Source organism: Ciconia boyciana, chromosome 18 (genome assembly GCF_034638445.1).
Source record: "Ciconia boyciana chromosome 18, ASM3463844v1, whole genome shotgun sequence".
Lineage (NCBI taxonomy): Eukaryota > Metazoa > Chordata > Aves > Ciconiiformes > Ciconiidae > Ciconia > Ciconia boyciana.
In genome coordinates this window covers 6352391-6375471 of record NC_132951.1, presented here as the reverse complement: position 1 = coordinate 6375471, position 23081 = coordinate 6352391, and the positions used below count along the sequence as shown (strand labels likewise).

The 23081-nt window shown below is 39.8% G+C and overlaps 1 protein-coding gene across 18 annotated transcripts in view; it reads right to left on the bottom strand.

The window, feature by feature from the left end:
- FNBP1 (formin binding protein 1) overlaps window positions 1–23081 on the bottom strand; it is a 110122-nt gene that overhangs the window by 51352 nt on the left and 35689 nt on the right. For 17 of the 18 annotated variants that reach the window (XM_072883440.1, XM_072883448.1, XM_072883451.1 and 14 more), the window contains 3 exons: window positions 20203–20318; window positions 15039–15095; window positions 12308–12455 (listed from right to left, as the gene is read on the bottom strand). In XM_072883440.1, the coding sequence (XP_072739541.1) occupies window positions 12308–12455; window positions 15039–15095; window positions 20203–20318 (321 nt within the window). The remainder of the gene's footprint in view (window positions 1–12307; window positions 12456–15038; window positions 15096–20202; window positions 20319–23081) is intronic. The other variant, XM_072883459.1, reaches the window with a different exon arrangement.

The following is a 23081-nucleotide window of genomic DNA, read 5'->3' as shown; positions in this document are numbered from 1 at the left end:
GACTAAGGCTAATTAATCCCTTTAGCAATTCTACCTTGTATTGTTCACTGTATCTCATAATTATTGGTTTCCCATACCACGAAATCTGAAGCACTTTTATCTGAAGAGTATTTCTTTGCTTACTGACTGAACACTAGCTCTAAATTAAAATTTCTCTCTACATGGAATTTACCAAGATGCCCTTGATTGGCACACTCTAACAACTGATGCTTGTCCTGATTTTCATTCAGACTCACCATAAAACCCTCTTCTTCCTAGTCACTGGCTGTGTGTGCGAGGCCAGCTGTTCATTTCTCCTGAGAGGTATTCAATTCTTTGCGTCCCTCCAGAAACCCTCCTCTCCCACACACTGGGTGCATGCGTGTGTGCACACACTAAGGTGTTACAGAAGTTTTAAATATGAGATGTCAGCTACATACTAAATGAGAAGGAACTTCTCCTGACATGCCTTTTCGAACAAGACTCTTAATTGCAGTTGGCTTAAATAACCATTCTTAGCCCTTACACAATGCCCTTCATCAGAGAATCTAATACGCTTTATATATTACCCCCTCTATCTTCCATATGCCTCACTTTTCCTCAGGATAAGCACTTCATTCAAGATGACTGCATAAGTCAATGACCCAACTCCAAACAGGAACGTTAATGCAGCCCCCAACTGACCGCTGGAACAAGGTATTCCCCTTACAAACCACCTTGTAAAATAAATAATACAGCAAACTACAAACAGGAAGAGATATGCCTTTCTGATCTATTATTTGCGAGCAATTAGGATGTTTTACTCAAACACATGTATGGTTTCAGGCAGTAAACTTGAAAAATAAAGGTCTGATATTGCCAGATAATCCCACTGCAACTCACTAGAATTCATGCATTCTCAGGCCCACGCATAATCAGACATTAGCTATATCTTAAGCAACATGATAGCGACAGTCTGTTAGGGTAGAAAAGCTCCACCTTCAGAACAGTAGCCTGCCACAAACTGCCAAAGTTAGACAAATGTGCATGCAAGCACTTTATAACTGGCAGCTACGTGGGTTTCCTGCATCTTCCACTAAAGCAACTGGTACTTTCCTCTGTCAGAGAGGCAGGTTTCTGGTGCAAACATGCTAGTGGCATTTCCTAGCTGCCTTTCTGGCTCCACCAGACACACCAGTAAAAAGCCCCAAAACTGCAATTCTCTGTCACACCATATCCAGTAGACTTGTATTGCTTTAAAAATCACAACAACCTTCACCTTGTCTGTGAGAACAGAACACCACCACACTATCCTGAGTGCTCTGGATACTACCACCTGCAGCCCCAAACACCGGCTCTTCAGGAGGATTGCTGACCTATAGTTGAACATAGGGGCACTCTATAGCTTTAACTTTCTGGATGGTGTTTTATCTTTGGACAAAAATTCTCAAAGCAGAGAAGAGAGGCACAATGTCAGTAATGCTTTTGATGCTGGGCATGTGCCGTGCGCAGCTCTGGCTCTACTCCTGCCTACCGAGGAGGGAGAGCGTGCAGCAGCCGGGCCATCGAAGGGAGCGCAGCTGACAGCCTGGCACTGCTGCGGCGAGACACCTTGTGCCATGAACCCTGACGGTACTCGTGCAGCTCAGACCCCTGCCTGCCATGCTAGGCTTCTCCAAAAACTCAGTCACCACATTATGACATTAAAAAAGCCCAGACGTAACTATAAAACTGCTAGGGTGGCGGGGAAAGGCTCCAAGTCGATTTCGGTTCCTTTTGTAGATCCCCATTTTCCTTTCAACTCTGCATGTGACAGATACTGCGTCTTCCTTGCCAGGGGGCTGTGAAATGCTCCTCATTTCACACTTGCTTTTATAATTAGAGTTTAGGAAAACAGTCCCAAGGAGCAACAAAAACAGTCCCAAGGAACAACTGTAATTTAACATTACATTTTTCAACATATCGCTAATGAGCATGGAATTTGTGAAAAATCTTTTAACAGTGAAGCTGCAAGTAAAATTACTTGGCTGTCTCCATACTGCATTTCCTGCCTCCACCAGCCTTTGTTTCTGTGCTCTCCTCTTCGCTGAAGTGTAGGAAGGGACTTGATTTGGGAGCAGCTGGCCCGCAGGAAACCCAATACTGTCAATGACCCATAAACCTTAGGAAAACAACATGCCAGGTTAATTTAACGCAACACAATTGTATATAGGGGCTGAAGGATGAACTTGGAATCAAAAGCATATCTGATATCAGGACTACCCTGAGCTCATATTATTAAACCACTTTGTAGTTAATCAATAATGTAATTTTAATTTTGCACAAGCCATCCCTGTTATTTCCAAGTTTGCCTTCTCTGTAAAATAAACTCTACAAGCTGCTGGAAGTACATAACAGAGAAGCAGCAAGCCTGAGCAGTATGGCTGCATCTTGTTCAGATTTTCCTACAGTTTGCCTTTTTTTTTTTTTTTTTTTTTTTTGAGAAGTTCTTTTACAGAAATGGAGCACTGAGATGTAAAATGGGCATTACTGAGGATTATTAAATAGTGAAACTGAGGAATCGATGTCGAATGACAGTCTGATAAATACAGGTGCATTGCTTTTGGAGATTTCAGTGCAATATTGCCTTTTTTTAGTTCAACCGTCTTTTAAATACATTTATAACTCCCAATTCTTGTTGTGTTACCCCATATATATCCTTGTTGTGAGAGATAAAGCTACATGTGATAACAGTTGTAATATGTATTGAGAGCACTTCTGCTTTTGCAAAGCTTTTGCCCTCAAAAGACGATTTCTGCCTTCCAAAAATCCATTTTTATATAAAGCAACTAAGTGGGACCTTCCAACTATCTATATTTCTTCACTGCCCCCATTTTATGGGTAAGAAAACCAAGACAGTACGGTTAAGTGATCTGCTCAAAGTCATACAGGAAGCCTCCAGTTTCCTCAAACCCCGTACTATCTTCAACTTCCGCAAACTCATTTCCTTTACTTTACAATCTTCTTAAACAGCAAATGCCTTTCAGCTTCCCCCCACCCCCCAAAAAAAATTTAGCATAAATAACTTCAAGATCAACTCTTTCTTGATAAGGTTTCAAGAGACAAGTTCTAATTTAAAGAAAAACATTTTTAATCAAATGAAATAATTGGCAATTCTACACCTGATTATTCAGCAAATGCAAAAATGACAAATGATTTAGCGAATCATATGGAAAACCGCCGTTCTTAGTTAGTCACACACATTTCAGCAGCACACAGTGATGAATTTAGAGGAGTTGATACAATACAGAATATTACTTTATTTTCCCAAACCCGATTGCCCAAACTAATGCACCCTAATCAGGCTTTCTATTTCAAAAAACTCAGATTACGAGCAAGATGCCAAATTAATGAATCACACGTCAAGCGTGCCAGTAAGACGTTTGCAGCAGTGGTGTTGCTGTTCACACGCCATGATTTCCTCCAGACTTTTCGGCCATATCCACAGCATTCGAAGCATACATTAAAAACATGGTAAAGTGAAAGTTTTGGTTTTATTAGTGTCCGTTACTTGACCTCCCCTAAATCACCTTTTAATCCATACTTTGGAGTCTTACGCTAGCAATCACCATGCCAACTGTAAGATTCCCCTGAGAAATATTTTATCCAAGCATTAGACCTACTAAATAGCTTAAAACATACCAGCATTCCCCAAACTCAAATCGTACTGGCTACACGACCATGACTGTCCTTTTTTCCTGTGTGTTAAAGCACAATGCAGTTAGGATGTCACAGGATGCTCTGAACAATCCATAATTGGCAATATTTTGACGGGACGCCTCCATCCATTCTATGCTCACAGGATAAGACCCAATAATCTAGGTTTTAGGTGATCTCACGAGAGTTGTTAAGACTTCAGAGATTTTTCAGCACAGTAATAAGTTGCTTATATGAAGACTGTGGATTAGATCAACTTTTTAAAAAACATTCATTATATTCTAAAAACTCAAGGAATAAGGGTTTGAGTATTCCAGCTCAAGGAATACTCAGCTACAGTAAACGAAGAAGAGTTTTAGGAAGAGCAGGAAATCCACATAAAGACACACTGTATGTGTGAGTTTTTTTCCTTTTTAAATCAAGTCATACCAATCCGTGTGCTCTCCTCATTACCATGCTGACTGTGTTTGTAACAGCTGGGGAGAAATCCTGGCTGCTGCGCAATCAAAGACAAAACTCTCATTGACTTTTGTTAGGCTCAGATTTCACCCATGTTGATCAAAACACTGGGAGCAGCGAGCGAGCTACCTACAATACAGCGCCTGTTACTGCCAACGCTATTACAATAAGTAGCAGTGGGATATTTTTGCAAAACTTTCTTGGTATGCAAGAGGGTTTACATAGCCACGCAGCTCACAGAGCAGACAAAACCTTGTTAGAAGATGCCTCTTACCTTCCTTCTGACCTTTTGAGAGGAGTAGTAGAAAAGCAAGACGTAGTTAAAAGCATCTTATGACAACAGGGCTGCTTATGCTGTATCAAAAACTGACCATGTGAAACATTAAGAAAGGCTGTAACAAGACAGCCTTGTTTTTCTTAAGGAAGAATTGATTGCATGGTTAAACTTAAGATTTGCACATCTACAGTCTATATTAGGAATAGTCAGAAAAATAACCTTAGTTAACTTATATGCATAGCATATGGTTCATTTGACTTCCTATTTAAGAATTTTCAAAAACTGATATATGACAAGGCTGCTTCATTCTCTTTTCTGTTTTCAAATTAGATACTGTAACACACTGAAAAAACAGTTACCTTTGACTTCTGTAACTGGCACTCTCAGCTCATATTGATAGTCAATATAAACACAGTCCTGGCAATGTAGTACTTCCTCCTCCAATTCAAACTCTATCTCCATTTTTGTTACAAGTGATTCCTAAAATAATGGCCAGTGATTAAAGCATACCAGAGACGGAAATTAGAGAACATTATTTTTTCCTCAATTTTCTCAGCTCAATTTGCAAAAAGCCTTGTCAAATGTTTCTCTTTTCCTGGCTGCAAAGACAGGAAACAGTCTCCTCAGAATAAACCTTTGTTTCCAAGAATAGCAACGTGCTCTTGAGGTCTTATCGCTCTCATTTATAGTAAGAGTAGCATAAGACAGTCCTGTGAGCGTTGACATGAAACACATGACTATCTTCACACACGTTCATCAGTGCTACTTCTTAATATTGTGGCATAACCCCATGCTCCTTTGCAACCTTCCATGTGAACGTTACTCTTAACATGTACCTATCAACTAGGTCAAACCTGAAAAGGTTATACAGATATCTGTTCAAGGTTGATGTTAATTCGATGTGAATTGCTGCCTCCTGAAGTGGTGCATTCCAAAGGAATTCCAGTTACAGACCACTAAGACCAAAGTTTCTCAGGCTTCAGACAAAGACCAGATCAGCTGCACAAGACAACCAGAACTAGCTGCTCATGCCTACTGGGAGATGTGACAACAGAATGATGGGGATTAGCATAAACCTAAAAGACCTAATATTTATGGTAACTTGCTGTTTCATGCTATGTATAACAGATTAAGTCCTTATACTAGGAATCGTAACTCAGAACCAAGTAACTTCTTCTCAGGCACAGAGACAACTGTGCGTTGCGCTCTTCTCTCAGCAGAGCAGCACTGCACTCCTACAGCCTAGCAGGACAACTCCATGGGAGCAAAGCTACAGGGATCCTCGAGAGCACTCTGCTACACTGGCCAACTCTTCCAGCAGTCCTGCTGAACCATCTGCCTTCATGGCAGCAGGCCCTAGATTCAGCGAGCACAAACACAGCTACAACAGGTTGTTTGGAGATCATGTACCCCACTCTCGAACCCATCCCTGGGGGCTCTTCATGTCCTTTCAAGCCTAGCTGTGCCAAAGTGCTCTATGAGAGCAAACCTATGGGATTTTCAAAGGGAGATGCAACATTACTACTAAAAACTAAGGTACAAAGAAAAGATGTTTCTGTTTGTAATCCTTCAGTGAGAATAAAGGGGCATGCTACTCTAGCTTCCACCTCTTCTAGTTCCCAGTCTTGTCACAATGCTTCTCATCCACTGATTCACGACCAAGAGGTGCCATCTCAGTAGAATGTCTCCTCCCTCCATAGAAATGGTTGGTGACAGTCCTGTACAACTCTTGCCATGATAAGAAAACTAGATGTACAAATTAATGCCTCAACAGACAAATAAATACTTCGTATTTCTTTAAATAGCCACAACCTTTCAGCTGTTTCCATATAGCCTTCACGTATGTGTATACCCACACACAAGTATCAAGACCTGCATCAGATATGTAAAATACTGAATATTAACCAAAGTGCCAGCTAAACATGCCCGCGTATATCATGTACCTCAGGCCTTGGATAAAAAGCATCCACACACAGTTAAGGTATGCTTTACTAGTATGGCTTCATTGTTGCTCTTTCATTTTAGGCCAATTTCTGCGGCTGTCTGGATAGAGCACAAAGGGAAAAATACATACATGGCCGACACTCCACCTCTCTCGCCCTCAGGCATTTCACAGTCATGCACTGAGCAGGGAATGTTACTGTCAATAGAAGACATCTCTCGTCTCGTCCCTCTAACAGGCTGTTGCTCTGCAGTGCAATATTCAGGCTAAATCACAGAAAATGTAACTATGTTTGTAACCATACTTTGTTTCCCAATCAGAATCCTTCATGTAGTAAACAGAAGCCAATTTATTTATTTGAACTATTATTTCAAGCTCAATGTACCCATTCCAAACTGGGAAGAGCAGGATATTAAGTCCAGTGGTCTCAACTTTAACCCTGCTAAATCCAAAGTTCACATTATACCTTTCAGCTGGATGGGATTTACTATTAGTTTCCCACATAAAAATGGTTTTGGATACTTTTGTAATAAGCACTTGCTTTTTCCATCCCAGAAAGGTCCTTCACAGCATGACTAGATGATACATACAAATATTTAACACAGTTTCATTAAATTTGTGCCATAGTTTGGGGAAAACCAACAAACACTCAATAAGAATATACAGAATTTATTATGATGTTTCCTAAAAATTTTTCTGCATTCTTTAATTTCTTATAGCTACTACTTATATACTATATAGTTATATACTTATATACTACTACTACTCCACTGGTACAATTTAACTTAATGAAATAACAGCTGAAGTATCTTGTAAGAAAGAGGATGAATATGTAGAGTTGGATCGTTGTGCAGTGTCTTTATTGAGCACAACAAAATCTCCCATAAATGCCCAGAGTTTTCTTTCTGTTCATAAATAGGTCCTGCAAAGCTTCTACCTGGCAACATAACTATTTACTAGTGTTTAATTTTTATACCCTTATACTTAGATTAAAACTAAATATTTCTAACTCCATTCATGGGGCAGTAAGCTGAAAGTGGGTTAGTCATACAACAAGAGCTGGGGAAAGCTCAGTTTGAATCTCCTCAACAAGACGTTTGAAGTTTGGCAAATCACTTCCTTTCCCTGTCTCTCTTTTCCTCTTCCCACTACCCGCTTTGCCATTCGTTTGTCATTTCTGGAAGGCAGCAATGTCTCCTTGTACCTCTGCAGCACAAAGCACAGCTGTGCTCCAAACACACGGAGACCTTGAGGCACATCCAAAATGCAACATGGAAAAATCCATTGTGCACTTGACAGGGTCGTATTCTGCCATCCTGTCCCACGCTTGTGCGGTGCATTATGCCGTGAGAAATCCTGTTGAAAACCACAGGACTATTTGCAGAACAGAGCACTATTCAGAATGAATGAATGTGGCAGAATTCCTCCAATTATTTACTTTTCATCAACACCCGAGAGTCTACAAGAAACAGAAAGTTCTCTGACATGTACACCCCCCTCTATGAATACACACAGGGAGGGCGCACACGCGCCGCCATAAAGAACCAGACCATTTTTGCCCTCACAGTACCCATAAGGATGCATTCATTCCCCATTCCCTTTCTATCCCGACACAAAATGGAACGTATTGACATCAGGTAAATTCTCTCCCAACCACAGAATCCCAGTGCTGCACCAGTTCAGTCTGCAGCAAAGCTCTTGGCTTGTACTTGACTTTCATGCTTGATTGTATGGAGCCAGCCTACCCCCAAGGGGAGGTGGAGGTAGAGGTGAAAGCAGCAGCAGTAATAAGAGGGATAGTTCATGACTCCCAAATACATTTTTAGCAAAGCTGACATGAGCAACGGCTACACAGAGCAGCTGCTGCCAGAGGAGACCGTGAGTCAGACCTAGTTTGTGACCACAGATCTAAATCAGAATTGTCCCAGGAATTAATTCTTGAATTACTATCCAGACAAATTACAGTATTGAGGGTTTTCCTCGGCCATAGTTGAGAGAATACCTAACACAAGCTATGTCCCGTGAAGCTTTAAGAAAAAAAGGAAATGGCTACATGTTTGCTCAGAATTGCTCTTAGGCATCACCCAAAAAGAAGGTAGCAAAAAAACCTCCAGTGTCTAGATTTTATTTATTTTTTTTTTTTTAAATAGAACAAAGCATGCTGAGTAACTTGGCAGGCGCAGCAATGCGGAGAAGCAGATTCCCTCACCTAAGCAATCAAAATGATGGTCATCTTTCTCTCATATGGAGAATAACTGGTCTGCTTAAGAGCTACCATCACAACCAGCAACAGTCGCAATGGGTGGGAGTAGAAGAACTCTTGAGTACACCTCCAACCTGGAAATGTATTACCTGTTAATGCTTGTGAAGTAAAGTCCAAACATCCCTCTTGACATTACTGGGATCATCTCCTTTTCTTTTATCACAGACAAGCAAGATTATGATCCAATTTTGTAATACTGCAGGGCCCCCAGCTCAAACTTGACACCTTCCACAGCTACCCCTAAGTAAGGTTTTGGTGAAATTGGGATGGCACAAAGAATGACCACAGAAGGAAGTTCATTCCCCGAACCACTCTGAGAGGTGATCGCCAACTCATTTGTGTGGCTTGGCGACGGAGGTCTTCGTACAGTGAAGGGGAATTCAGTCGCATGCATCTGGCCTCAATAACCTCAAAAGGAAGGTGGATAGGACATGACCTTCACATGTAGCGCAGAACTGAAATTTCAGCTTTGAAGCAGCTAGCAAGATCCTGGCTGGAGATGAGAATTACTCACATGAGAGCATGGACACACTAAGATCAAAAGAATACAAGAAGAAGTTGAAGTGAGGAACTGTACTATAAAGAGTTTCACTTCACTAGACAGCTGGGAAGAACTGAAACAGTGCAAGGAGTTCTCCCTCTCACATGCACACACACTGTGTGTGAAAAGCAGGCAGGGTGTACGCCTAACTTTGGTGACTGTGAGGGCAAAACAACTCATCTGCTACAACGATAACATCAACGAGGGCTATGCTATGGAAGAGGAATGCCTAACACGATAAAGTTTAATGCACTGGTTGACCTTTGTTGCTAAAGATATTCAAGTTTCACAAAAAGAGTGTTTGCCTGATTTTTCTTACTGCTTTCTGATGACCAAAAACCATCGTGCAACAAAGCATGTGATCTGTAAAAACATAAAGGTAACCCAGAACTCTGCCAAGCTCCAAACCGGGCCAGAGGAAAGAGGAGGTATCTGTCTTTTGAACCGTGCGAAACCACTGTGAATTTGCAAATCATCCCACTTGTCCAACCTCCAGACTGTCCTGCCTGTTTTTGATTAGCTGCTTCTCCCCTTATTTTCACCATTAGCAACTATCTTATATGGAAAATCATGACATAGGCAGTCATCAAGTACACATTTGACAGTAGCCTAACAAATCAAACACACTTAAAAATTGCATGCCAAATGAATTTTATCCAGCATAAAACCAATGTAAGGCTTTATATAATACCAGGTCCTGCGCTGCTTACAGGCTATGGGCTTGTACTTGTCAAGGAAAAACAAAGAAGCGTGATTTATTATTGTGCGACCCTAATCATCTGCTGGTGTAATTCCACTTTAATCAATAGAGCTAAATGAGCATGAAAACAGGGTAATGCAGGCATGCATCAGACCCCACGTGTTTAAAGATCACCACCCTCATCCCACATGACTATTAAATGCACAATTCCTATTGCATATCAAAGGGGTCTCCTTTGGAAACAGCAGCTCTTAAGTCTGATATATTTGCCTGACCACTTTCTGCTGTACTCAAGTTCATCTTCCGCACATTTATTTATTCTCATGACACCTCTGTGTATCACTTCCATCTTCCAGGTGGGAAATTACAACAAAAAAGAGCAGGGCTGCTTATCTATCTCAGTCATACTGGAATCACTGGAAATTTGTACCATTTTACAGGTATTTGGACACCTGAGAGACTTAATTCAAATGATACAAGACTCTGTAGACAAGAAGGTGGGTGTCCCAATTCCTACATGTGGCCCCAGCTCCAGAAGTGATCATGTTTTCTTACAGCTTATAGCAACTTGGTGGACTTGGTAGTGTTAGGTTAACGGTTGGACTCTATAATCTTAAGGGTCTTTTCCAACATAAATGATTCTATAATTCTATGAACTTGTAGCTGATGACATATCAAGCAGCGAGCATAAGAACTCTGCCAGCAAAATTTCTGGAAATACCAAGCCATTCATCAATTCCTATCATAAAAGGTTTTGCCAAAGGATCAGCCCTCTTGTGATATTTACACAACCACCACCTTCCCCTCCTGCAGATCCCAGCATGATTGATGCATTTGTGTTTTACAGTATGAAGTGAGAGAAGCTATGTATGAAAAATGCCTGAAGGCGGAAGCAGTTTTCTTTTCAACACCATTTGCTCATAAATGAGAAATGTACAGGACTCAGACAAGGATTCATAATTCATATAGTTTATATTCATGTTACAAGAACAAAACAACCAACCATGACTGACAACTGTTTTCTGTTAAAGGCTAAGAATTATCAGCAACAGCAAGTAATTACATTGTCAGTTGTTTTTTTTGCTGTTCCCATGCTGTTATCACTCTACCAATGTTAAAATAATTTTCTTGTCATTCACCCATTACTTATATGAGCTATACTTACTACAAAACTCTACAAACAAAAAAAAGCAATAGTTACCGCTCACATTCTTTACAAGATAGCAAGTCCTCTTTCATCGTATTTAAACTAATAGATACTCCAATCACCTTATACGCCCATGTAATTGAAAAATTAGGTAAAAACATTTGAAGTGGCAGAAAAATGCCATACTAGAATGCTTTTTTTGCTTTGCTTATTGTACAGAGTCCATGCTGAATAAAAGGTCATAGAAGTGTCTGAGAAAACATTCTCATCACAGCTATATGTAAAACATCCTTCCCACGTTGCTGCCAAAATATTATGTCCTTGAAAGATTACACACCATTGTGCAAATTAAAGGTATGCCTGTTGACAAACTTACCATCCTAATACTATACTTAGGAAAAGATGGTAATTTCCAGGACTCTGATCCTGCACAGCACTTCAACGCATGCTTAACTTTTAGTGGGACTACTTATAAATGGGTACGTTTTGCTGGACTGAGCCAGAGTACTTTTGCACTTTCCATAATGGACCAACAGTTTGGAAATGAAATATAGTGCCCTGATGCTCCCCTGCCTTGTTGCACTTTGCTTAGTCATTTTATACCTGCGTTATGAGTATTTGTAACAATAATGCTTAGAATCACTATTTTATGCCCACTCACCCCAGGGATAAAAGGGTTCAAGGCAAGGAAGAAAAATCACATCAACTATATGTCTTTCTGAGCTGGTGACATGCAAGTTAATCAGCTTTGCACATTTACTGTAGCAGGCACATAGGTTCCTAAACTACTAGCTAAAATAGAGTACTAACATAAAGCTCCTAATTCTTCCAGTCTTGAAGGACAACAGGTTGAAAACCAGATTCCCCACCATCACAAAAGACAGACCCCATGTTTCTCATTAGAATCATCTTTTCGAAAGTTCTGTTGACCAGATCTGGCCGAGAAGCAGGAAAATGTGAACCAAGATCCTAATAATTCTTTCAGTCAGTCTCAATAATACAGTTTCTCTGTTTATTTCAGGCTGCTGGACTCTTCCCTAAACAAGCTTTTGGCTAACAGAGCCTCAAGCACAGATGGGTCTCTGACCTTATTTAGCAGGGATTCTCCTGAAGGCATTGCTGTCTGATTTTATAACATTTGATTCAAATGGTTCAGTGACTTGGCCAGGGCATGTAACCCACTTTTTTAACGCTTGGTTCGTTAGCAATGCTCATGTTTATTAACTACAAATAAATTTTGCTTAACATTGAACACTCCTACCACTAATTATCCGTCTTAAAGAGCAATTAATTGTGAATAATAATAATAAAAAAGATCAATTACCGATTTCCTCTCTTGTTTCAGCTCCTGCACATAGCGTGTTAACTCTCCAGTGATAAGAGAGGTCATGTTCTCTGAAATGACCTCATGCTGTCCGGCATAGTCATTCATTTCATTTAAAGTGGCTAGGAAGGCTCTAGTTGATGTGTACCTGCAGAGGACAAAAATGCATTTTGCTTTTAGTCCCTTTATTTTCAGAAAGACACACTGCAAAGGGAGGCTGTATCCTTCTTCAGCATTTAGTGTTGCTACATGAGACTGAATATGGATTAGCACAGATTCACTTGAAGGAATTTCTCAAAAGGAAGCCTATCCGACACACTGACAGTTGTCTGATAAATTAATCTCGATTTAGACAGTTTGACGTTGGCTCTTAAAATATCACAGTTTTATAGTGCCGTGTTTTTTATCAGCACAGCTCTGAGATTTCACTATTCTAATCTCCCTTCACCAAACATTTCTAGTTACACTCTTTCAAGTCTTACAATTCCGTGCACAGAGTCATCAGTGCACTCTACTTGGCAAAAATCCTGTCTTAAGCAACCAACTTTTTGGCTAGCATAGTGCAGAAAACAAAACTTTTCATCATGTAAATTGGATTGAAATCAGCTATAGTTTATAATGTTTTCAAAAAGGCAGTGAGTTTACTAAGCAGGTGTTCATTGCCAACCCATATTTTAGTACCTTCCATCACAAGGTTTATTTGTTGTGTAAAATACTCTCCAATACAACATTCCATGTATTATTAAAAGGAAGAAACAAACATCTGTGCACACAATTTCAAAACAGCAGATTATGTCACTAACATATTCAGCACAGCGCCAACAGAGCTGCATTTAAATACCCCAGCTGGCTGTGCTGGTCAGCTGGAAAACAGCAGCTTTGAAGCACTGCACTTGTACATACTAGAAAAACTATTAATATTAAATGGTAGCAGTCTGCACTGATAACATCACCTACAGGTGAAAAAGCAAAGCAATGAGGGAGAGATTTAGAGGAAATAGAGGGGAGCAGTACAAGTAGGGATGAAAAAGGCATCAGAGGAAAAAAAAAAGAAAAAAGAAATTAGAAAAGAGACTAAAAAGATATAGTTAAATATAAGCAGCCACATTCACAGTCAAGCTGCAGCACCTCGAGAGAAATCCCAGTTGCAAAAGACAGGATCAAAGCCACCGAACTACAGACTAACAATAAGCTTGAAAACAGATAATTTTTAGACAAGCTGTCTCAAAGCAGTGTCCGAGGCACCCAAAGGTCGCATGACAAATCCTCAGACATTATTTAGAGACATGAGGAAACTATACTGAGGTCAACACTATATTTAAAAGGGCAAAGGATACACAGGATCTTCTGTGCCACATCAAATTAATCATTTAACTCCAATATCCTTTTCCAGCAATGAAAGATGTGTCAAAAAAGGTTGTAGTAAACTCAAAATACTAATTTACGGTACAGCTACCCAGAGGCAGATTTATTCCTAATCCCAGGTACAGACCAAAACAGCTCATGTGCTGGTAACATAAGCTTCCTTGTGTAAATATCAGTATCTCAGGAAACAATGGCATAAATAACTGATTCCCAAACAATGTTAACTAAAAATAAATTAAAAAGAAAATGAAAAGGCTGTTATCTCTGTTAATACGAGCCACTAGAGTAGCTGTATACAACAGCTTGGGGTTCTGACCCAAAAATCTAAATTAATATAAACATACAGTTGGATGTATATCCAAACTCATTTGAAATGTTTCAGATTTCAAGGTCAAGGTTTGAGTCTGCTGCCAGGCTCTCCAGAGGCAGAGCAGCCTCCTGCAATAGGTCAGACTCTGCAACGCCTTCATTCAAAGCTGATACTTTACAAAACACTGACGTTGAGAAACTTCAGAGTCAGAGTGCTCTAAGGAAAAGGTTCTTGCTCTGACTTATAGCCTGGTCTGTTGGAAAGCTCCTCCTCTAGAAAGTTCTCTTTAAAGAGTATCTTTAATCTTATCATCAAGGGCAGGAATGTTCTTAACGATATGTGGTCTACCATCAGCTGTACCCATGTCCGCAGTGGCACTCAGTGAAGGAGCTGTGCTTCAACGCTGCAGTCGCTATCTGTGAGCACTACATTAGTCCCCTGCCACCAGGGAGATACAGTCTGAATACGTGAATCAACAGCAGCCAGGTGAGGCCACGCAACATCCTTCAACAGCAGCAAGTCGTGCATCAATCCATCCCAGGATACTGGGAGTACAAACTACATCCTTCACCTTACTCTTCAAAAACCACTGGTTTCTCTGTGGTGTTATGACTTTATGCCTTTAGTAAGTTACTAATCTGTGTTGTCAGCCCATATACTTACACAGACTGCTTAAGTTTCATGCTAAAATTAACAACTGTTTCTGTACCTGCTGAAAGTAGTTAAGAGTTTGGTCATTCACTTCAAAGAGCCAGGATCATACAGTCTGGCTTAAAGTTCTTAAGGTACATGAAAAAGACAAACCAAAAATCCCCAAACCAGGCATCCAGAAACCAAAACATAAAAAGGGAATTGAGTAGTTACCGACCAAATCCAAACTTTGAAAATCCATTCCTTAGTATCTACTGAATCAGCCTGTTTCTGCATGTATGATTTCTACAGTCTTTCACTTGACATTAAAATCTTTGCTTTACAAGCCACTTCCTAGTTGGTAACCCAACTTTTTCCCTTTCCTCCAACAACGCACGCTCACCCAGCAGTGGACCATGAACATACCTGTATTCTTCCTCTTCTTTGGAGTTCTTTTTGGGTTGGTATTTCTTTGAAAGATTCCTATAATTAAAAATACATACATACATAATTAAATTTAAAATCTCCTTTAAATTAACTGGATAATCTTTGCATGCACACACATTCTGTGGAGCTTCAGTTTTTATTTGCAGTGACTAGACACCTTTTCAGAAGTATGACTGCAATAAGGCTTTGGTTGTAGTAGCACTCAAAGAATGGGCTGCACAGTGCTTCAGTCTCTATAACCGCAATAAAGAAGCAGATTCTGTACCCAAGAAGTTCATAAATTAAGGTCATGAAGCCAATACATCTGAGTTCTGGTTCTGCTGATGCACAAGTCTCCTTCACCTGATCTAAAGGAAAAACCCTTTTACAGTAGAAACACTGGTCCTCAGACACACAGACATGCTTTATAAACTCCACCCAGCAGAAGGTGCTACTCCATATCCAAAGGTCAGCCAGCTCATTAAAGCATGATGTGCTGCAGCAGATGACACTCCGGGCCAGGCAAATTTGCCTGCCTTTAGCAGGATGCTTCCAAGGAAGAGAAAAATCCTCATAAAGCAGGAATCAAAAATCCTCAGTGTGGGAAGCTGCACTGAGATGACAAAAGGGGGATCATTTTATGATTATCAACTGATGCTGGGAGAAATGTGAAATTTGATTATCCCAATTAGCACAGATGCTTGCATCTCTCATTACCTCACATCCAACTAATGATTTCATTTTAAAATATTGATACGCTCTTCAAGTGATCATATCTTGAATAAGAAATTTGAACATAATTGTTAGCACATTTGACAGTATATAGCTTTCATTGTCCTGTCATGTCACACACCTTGCCGATACTTAAAGCTCAACATTACGATGCATATTGCACTGTAGCACAATACAACACCACATCTTTTAAACAATGCTAACCAGAGAGCTGATAAATCTCACTTAGCAATTTTAAGACCTTTTCAGTGCCGCAGTACTGGAGTCTCCTCTATTCTAAACTCAGCCCTATTACTATATGCCTTACTGCAGCCTCTGTTACCCTGTTGTGAAATGGAAGCCATTTGTTTTAGCTTTACAAGGTTGTTTCAGCAATTAAGATAACACACAAGTGGTATTGATGGAATCCTTGCCCAAAGGACTACCAAGTTTCATTGACCTATCTGTGCCAAACTCTTTGGAGGACTCCCAGAACACATCCGGTTGAAAAGCAACTGCTTTTTCAGAGGTGTAACCCACTCCTTGTTGCATGCTGGTTTTACTGCTAACTGGGAGACGGCAGGGCCTCTTGTCTCGCATTTCTTATTCCTTTTGCTCTCCTTAAGGAATTAAGAAGCATCTGCCCAAACAGAGTAGTAGCCAGAATCCTGGCAGATTTGCACAGACAAACATGTGTTTCAAAATGTAAGTATCCCTACTGGAAGGGATCCAAATTAGCATCTCCTTTCCAGTCTCTGCCTTCTCTGAAAAGAGGATGCTCTGAAACAATGAACTTTTCTCTACTTGTGCGTACAGCAGCTTCAACCAAAGAATACCAGCATGGCAAGAATTCTGCAAACTGTTCTGCATGATTACAGTAAGTCTCATAGCACACTCTTCGTATGCCATGGGAATGCCTCTCTCCACGCACCTGCTTAAAGAGGAAAGGAAAAACCACAAGAAAACATGCACAGAGGACTACATTAATAAGGCATTTTCACACACACTCAGAAAACACGTGTCCCTGCACTGTCATGCTGCGCAATTAATTCTGACATACAGAGCTACGGTCTTCTTGTGAACCTTTAAAGGTGTAGAAATGCTACAGAGCTAGGGCAAAAAAATCCAGGCAGTATGCTTTCACAGAAAAAAAGATTATGAAAGCATGTAACAAGGATTAGCATCCAGGTTAAACATTTTATTATTTTCTATGTACTTTATAAAACACATAAAATACAGAGTCTATATATTTGAGTTTTTCAGATTTTTTCCCCTCTTTTTTTTATTCAGAAACATATGTAGGGTTTTAAACAAGAATACACACAAAAAACCCCAGAAGTGATACTGAATCGAGAAGTGATACTGAATCCAGTAAGAGTCAATATGACTCTCACACGTTGAAGTTCAGCATGCAATCATGCAGTGTCATGACCAGAATGCCGGCAATTCCCAGGTTCAAGCTCATGAAGCAATGACACCTTCAGAGCTAACAGTGATTAAGGAGGGAACTATCACATAAGAACAAAGATCAGCAGTAAAATAGTAATTCTGGAAAGATTCTGTGCCAGCCTGTGCACCTGTCTCCAATTCACATTTCTATTTGCCTTTCCCACTGCATCATTTTTTTCTGCCTTTCCAGCTTGTTTCTCTGCTCCCTTATTTCCACTGCTTTGACATTTTACTCTTTCTCTCACATTTATCATCCATCAGAGGTTCCTGATTCTCAGATTATCCTGATATTTTCAGCATTTTTCTTCCAATACATCTTCCTCAAGGCTATCTATCCATCGTCACATTAGGCAAGGCTTTTGACACACTTTTTGATGCTCAAAGTGTGTGCTGTACTGTAAGTAGTGCCTAGGGAAGGAGGACAACGAAACACCACTTCAGCACTCAGAGCATAGCGTCCTGAATGTCACATCCAACGGAAGTTCAAGACAAAACACAGGAACAAGTGAACACTCTACCATAGTTTCTGCATCCCTTCCTTCCCAGCCTAGTTTAATGACTTAACAATTATAAAGAAAACCATCATGTCAAATCTGAACTGGGCTCTCAAACCAGGACTGATTGTAAATGGTACAAGCAGGACTTGAATAGTGCAGGCACCATGTGGAAGGTATGTGACACTGGGGAGTTTCTTCCACTTCTTCTACCCTGCAAGTATGTACATCTAATTTAACACCCTTAAAACAAAATATTACATATATATCTGCAGAATTATAAAGAGGAAGGAAAGAAACATTTTTAAATAGAAGACAATTCAACAGATGACCAGGCTGATAGGTAGACCATCTACCTAGGATGACCAGGCTGATAGTCAGAGAGGAAGAACAGCTAGCTAGGGAACACAGAGACCAAGCAGAAAACACAAGTTTCACAAAAGAAAATAAAGTTCAGCAGCTTTACTTACACTATAAATAAGACTTCGAGTTAAATCCACAGGAGTATCTTGTGTTAACTTGTCCCTTTTTAATAGTATGTCTGCATGTTATGACATGCAGTGATATGCTGCAGCCCTTTTACACTAAATGGATGTGATACAAGGAAGGTTTGCACCAGGCTTGAGGACACTTATTAAAAGCAGATGATTTTTTTTTTTTTTTTTAAATGTCCAGCACTGTTTTATGTCAACATTTGACAAGTCTACATTTCTGGTTTTTCTTTTATACCTTCTTTATACCAACTTCTGAGATGACTCCAAACAGCACCGTGTTTAAGAGCTTCTCAGGGATGAATGTATTTCTCCTCAAATCATACCGGGGGGGGGGGGGGAGACGAGGCAAATGCAGCTATGCATGGGGAATTACAACACAGAGAGAAGAAACAAATTGACCAAGTTTGTTTTGGAAATCTAGGACAGAATAAGAAATAAAATTCATGAGTTCAGAGTTTCTAGACAGTCACAGGTAAAACTATCTCCCACTTTCCTTAAACATTTTGTTTGTGTGTTTATTTTCATAATTATGCTCTTTACACTTGAAATTTGTCATCCTGAGAAATTCACTGAGTCTAGTGTGTAAGACAGGCCTGCTCACACAGATACTCTGCTGGGGTTTCCCAGTCCAGTCATACTCTCTTTCTTCTAGCTCATTTTGCCTCTGTAATTCAATCTCTTCTCATCTCCATAGGATGTGAGCAATTTGTTCCTGCGTAAGTCATTTTCTATTTCCTGCTTGTCTATAGCAGAGACCCTGGGGAATCCTTGTGGCATTCCCCTGAGAAAGCACATAACCATGAAGGCAGGGTTTTATCAACTACCAGCTCCTCGTAAATAACGGGCCATTGTGCATCCCAAATCGATTCTAACACAAGCATCAACAATTCTGATGTTTTTTTTTTTTAAACAGACTTTGTGCTTTAGATAGATATATACAGATCAACTAGAACCTCAGATCTCAATCTCTATAAATACTGAGAAAATGGAAGGAGTTCTAATATGTATTATAGTCATAAAAAAAAGGTATGGATTTACTGGAGGGGTTAGGAAGGATTAGTCCTGCACGTCCCTCCCCAGTTAGCTCCACCACTTCCAGTTTATCACTGGACACTAGTGGCTGCCAACAAAATTGCACCCCAGCCTCTCTCGGCAGCAGCAGGACTGCCTCTGTGTTGTACTCCCTTCTAACCCCTGTTCACCTCATTTTTTCTACCCTACTGGGAAAAGCAGGGTAAGAGCTACTCGTTGTGGGAGGGTTCTTAAGCATCCCTTTCCCTTTGCCCTTCCCCATTTACACGGGATCTGGCCTCAAGGCATATGTTTTCTGGGTCTGGTTCACATGCACTTGCCTCTTTACCTACAACCCGATGGTCGAACCAGACATGCAGAACGTACATAGAAGGAATTTCCAGTAATTTAGCTACTTGAGAGAAATTCACAGGATCTCTGCTCTGTTCAGGAGACACATCACAAGAACAGTGGCGAGATTATAAAACTGTCAAATCTCAGGCTGCAACCTGGCTAACTACATAGGCAAAATTTCCAAGGGCTAAGACTGACTTTCTGACCTGCAGTTTCTCCAACATGCATTCATAAAGAGCCTGTCTTATGAAAAGAAACCCTAAACTTTGCCTTACAACAAAAGATCATTATTCTGCTGAATTCTTAAACTCTTCAGCATTTACACACAGCAGTCCTAATTTCATGGAAAACATTACAATGCTATCCTCAAAGCCTGAGCCATTAATCATGCACAAATCGTGAGTAAGCCCTAGTATGCTACTAAGTCACCTAAATAACCTTTCTTTTTGCAAGGCATATGATTTCTAGCAGAGATAATAAAACAGTATCTTAAATTAATTTTAGCTTTCCATTCTCTAAATTAAAGCTATTCTCTAAAAGCCCTTATTATAAACCAAACAAATTACCACCACTGAAACAGTGAACTTACAGATGATTACAGGCTCTGAACAGATGCAACTCAAAAGTCCAGAACTCTACATATCAACTTACCTAAGCTGCTTTGCATAGCTGAGTTCAATCTCTGTTCTTTCTTTTACAAACTTGATGTATTTTTCCAGAACATCAATACCCCATTGCGTGTGTTTTTCTAAGTTGTCAAACTGGTCCTGCAATGAATCAAAAAAAATAGTTTCGTCTTGTTGAACATAGAGATAACTAAAAATAATTTCCAAAGTGCATATCACCATAAAGAAAGTGTTATTAATATTTTCCATTACCACAGTTAGACATCTTTGTGGCGACACAGGTTTTTAAATCGATGGAATCTGTCTTTTAAAACGAGACAGATTCAGTACCATTCTTCATTCCTCATTTCTGAATCAGTTTCATTTCAGAAGTCCTGGCAATTCTACTGAATACAACTTTCTAATATAAAGACATACTTAGACAAAGGATAAGAAATGGATACTCTTGCCAGTACTTTATTTTACTCTCAAGATTTAATAGAAGTTGCATTAATTTGAGGTCTAATCCTAATTAATCATTCTGATTTTAGTCTGAAAAATATAGATTTATACTCAAGCTTTGTCAGTGTTATGAATTTAAAATACCATTTAGAACAGCTAACAATCTTTTTTCACAACAGAATTTACTTCCCCATAGCCTGTTTTGTTCTAAAACAGAACACATGCTAACAAATGATGCCACAAAAAATGACATTAGCTATGGTTACAGTAAGTTTTCTTGTCTACCTCCATTTATATACAGATGCTACTTTGTTCTTCAAATATTGTTGCCCTCAAAAACAGCCACACGTGTTTTCAATAAAATCTTTTTCAATCAAGAACATTCCACAAGTCAGTTTGGGATTTGAAAATGCCAAGAGAAATTAAGCAACTCTAAATCCAAATTAATTATCCAAGCCAGCTTATTACTATCTGCAGATTTAACCTAAAATTACCTTACTTTTAAAAATTTGATTACTTCAACAACACTCAAATTCCATAACCATCCATTCCACACAGCATTTCAGAAGTTCATGTTTCTACAAGACTTGAAAAATATTTTTAAACTGTGATACACTGAATACTTATCCTGACAGAAACACAGCGTAAACAAGGTCTTTAATATCAGCCTGACTTATTTGGCAGCAGGTTGCATTATGATTTACATGGAAAATAGAGAGTAAGTTTGTACATCTGCAGTACAAAGGTTAGATTTACAACATTTTCCAAGAAAACTGTACACAGCAATAGATTTGGGTCAGACGCTTAGCTGCCACAATTAAAGTTTCTGACAGAAGCGATGCTTCTTTCCATCTGCCAAAGATTTGGTCTTGTGACATGCAGTTTGTAGAGCTATCACTGAATGTTATCAAAGCAATACAAGCCCACTTCCTTAGATGCAGAGTAGAAAAATAACAGAAAACTACTACAAAGCCTCATTTATTAATATGTTGCTATTAAGCAAATACCACTTTCTGTTTTGTAGCATATCTGGCTCTGACAGTAAGTTAGATTAGTATCAGGAGAGATTCTTCCAGTTGAACAAAACAGTCATGTACACAGAAGCTGCTACTTGCTAACAAAACTGCTTTAACTGTATTTTGACGGGGAGAAATAGAAACCATGTTAGAGGAGGAAATTTGCAAAACCCTAGCAAGAAGCAAGTTAAAAGAGCAGGTAATATGCATGGAATAGGACACACAGGGTGTGTGTATCTGCATATTTGCCCTGGTTTAGCATAAGGTACTATTTTAAACCAATTCAGCCAAACCAGACTAGGCTTCAGTTTAAATTATGTCAGTATTAGTCAATTAAAGAGGCACTGGGGGGAGAACAGCAAAAGGGCAATAGTATAAACTTACAAAAATAGTAAAGAACTTTAAGCCCCATGCTCCAGGAACAAAGAAAAAGTGGTTAAGGGCAACTGGAAAAAAAAAAAAAAAGATTCAAAGTACACAGAATAAAATCCTGACTTCCAGCACCATGTCACCCTTAAACCAGTACAACATCATTCACTCAAAAAGAGGATGTACGTATTCTGCAGAAAGGGAAGACATGTACTAAGCCAGTACATATTTGCATATAGACAAATCCTTATTTCAGACAATTTCACAGCTGGGGAGAATACAAATACTACATGGGTAACATCACGGACCTCTCCTCCTCCCTGGGGGCTCAGATGAGGAAGGAACATGGTGTGCTGGCTGGAGTGCAATGCCAGCACAACGAGGCACCTTCTGCTCTGCTTCAAATATACAACCTCTACATCTCTCGGATTATGCTGGCATCAAGAAAGTAATGCAAACATGGCCTTTTTAAGGTTTCTGATAAAGAGGTCTTATACCTATCCCACACCCTACTCTGCCACAATTTACACTATTTAACATAAACACATGCATATAAAATAAATACCCCACGAGGCAGTCCATTACTCACAAGTTTACATGCATTCTCACACACTCCCAACTTTGAGAAGGGAAATCTCAGGGAGGGAAATCCACTCCCTAATCCCTGTAAGCAAATTAAACCACCCTTATCAGATATACCATACTAGTAGCAAAAAACTAACTTAGCATCCTACTGTAACTCCATCCAAAGAGGAAAGGCCATAGTTTCCCATAGGAAACAATGTCTTTCAAGGAGATCCTACCCTTCTAGAGAATTCAGACTGCTGACTGCACAAAAAGATAGAGCAGGCTCACCCTGGAAAGGCAATCTTGGTGGCAGCTTGTCCAAACCTTTTCCACCACCATCACCACCACCCTGACTCAATTCTCAGAGCATAATTTAGACCAGAGTATGAATAAAAACCTGCAGATGGCTCCAGGTAGCTGCCTCAGTTTGGTCTGTAATCCCACAGATGGATCTGCTGGACGGTTTCAGTGGCCTCACTCTGTCAAGTTTGGCGAGAGAAAACTCCATGAT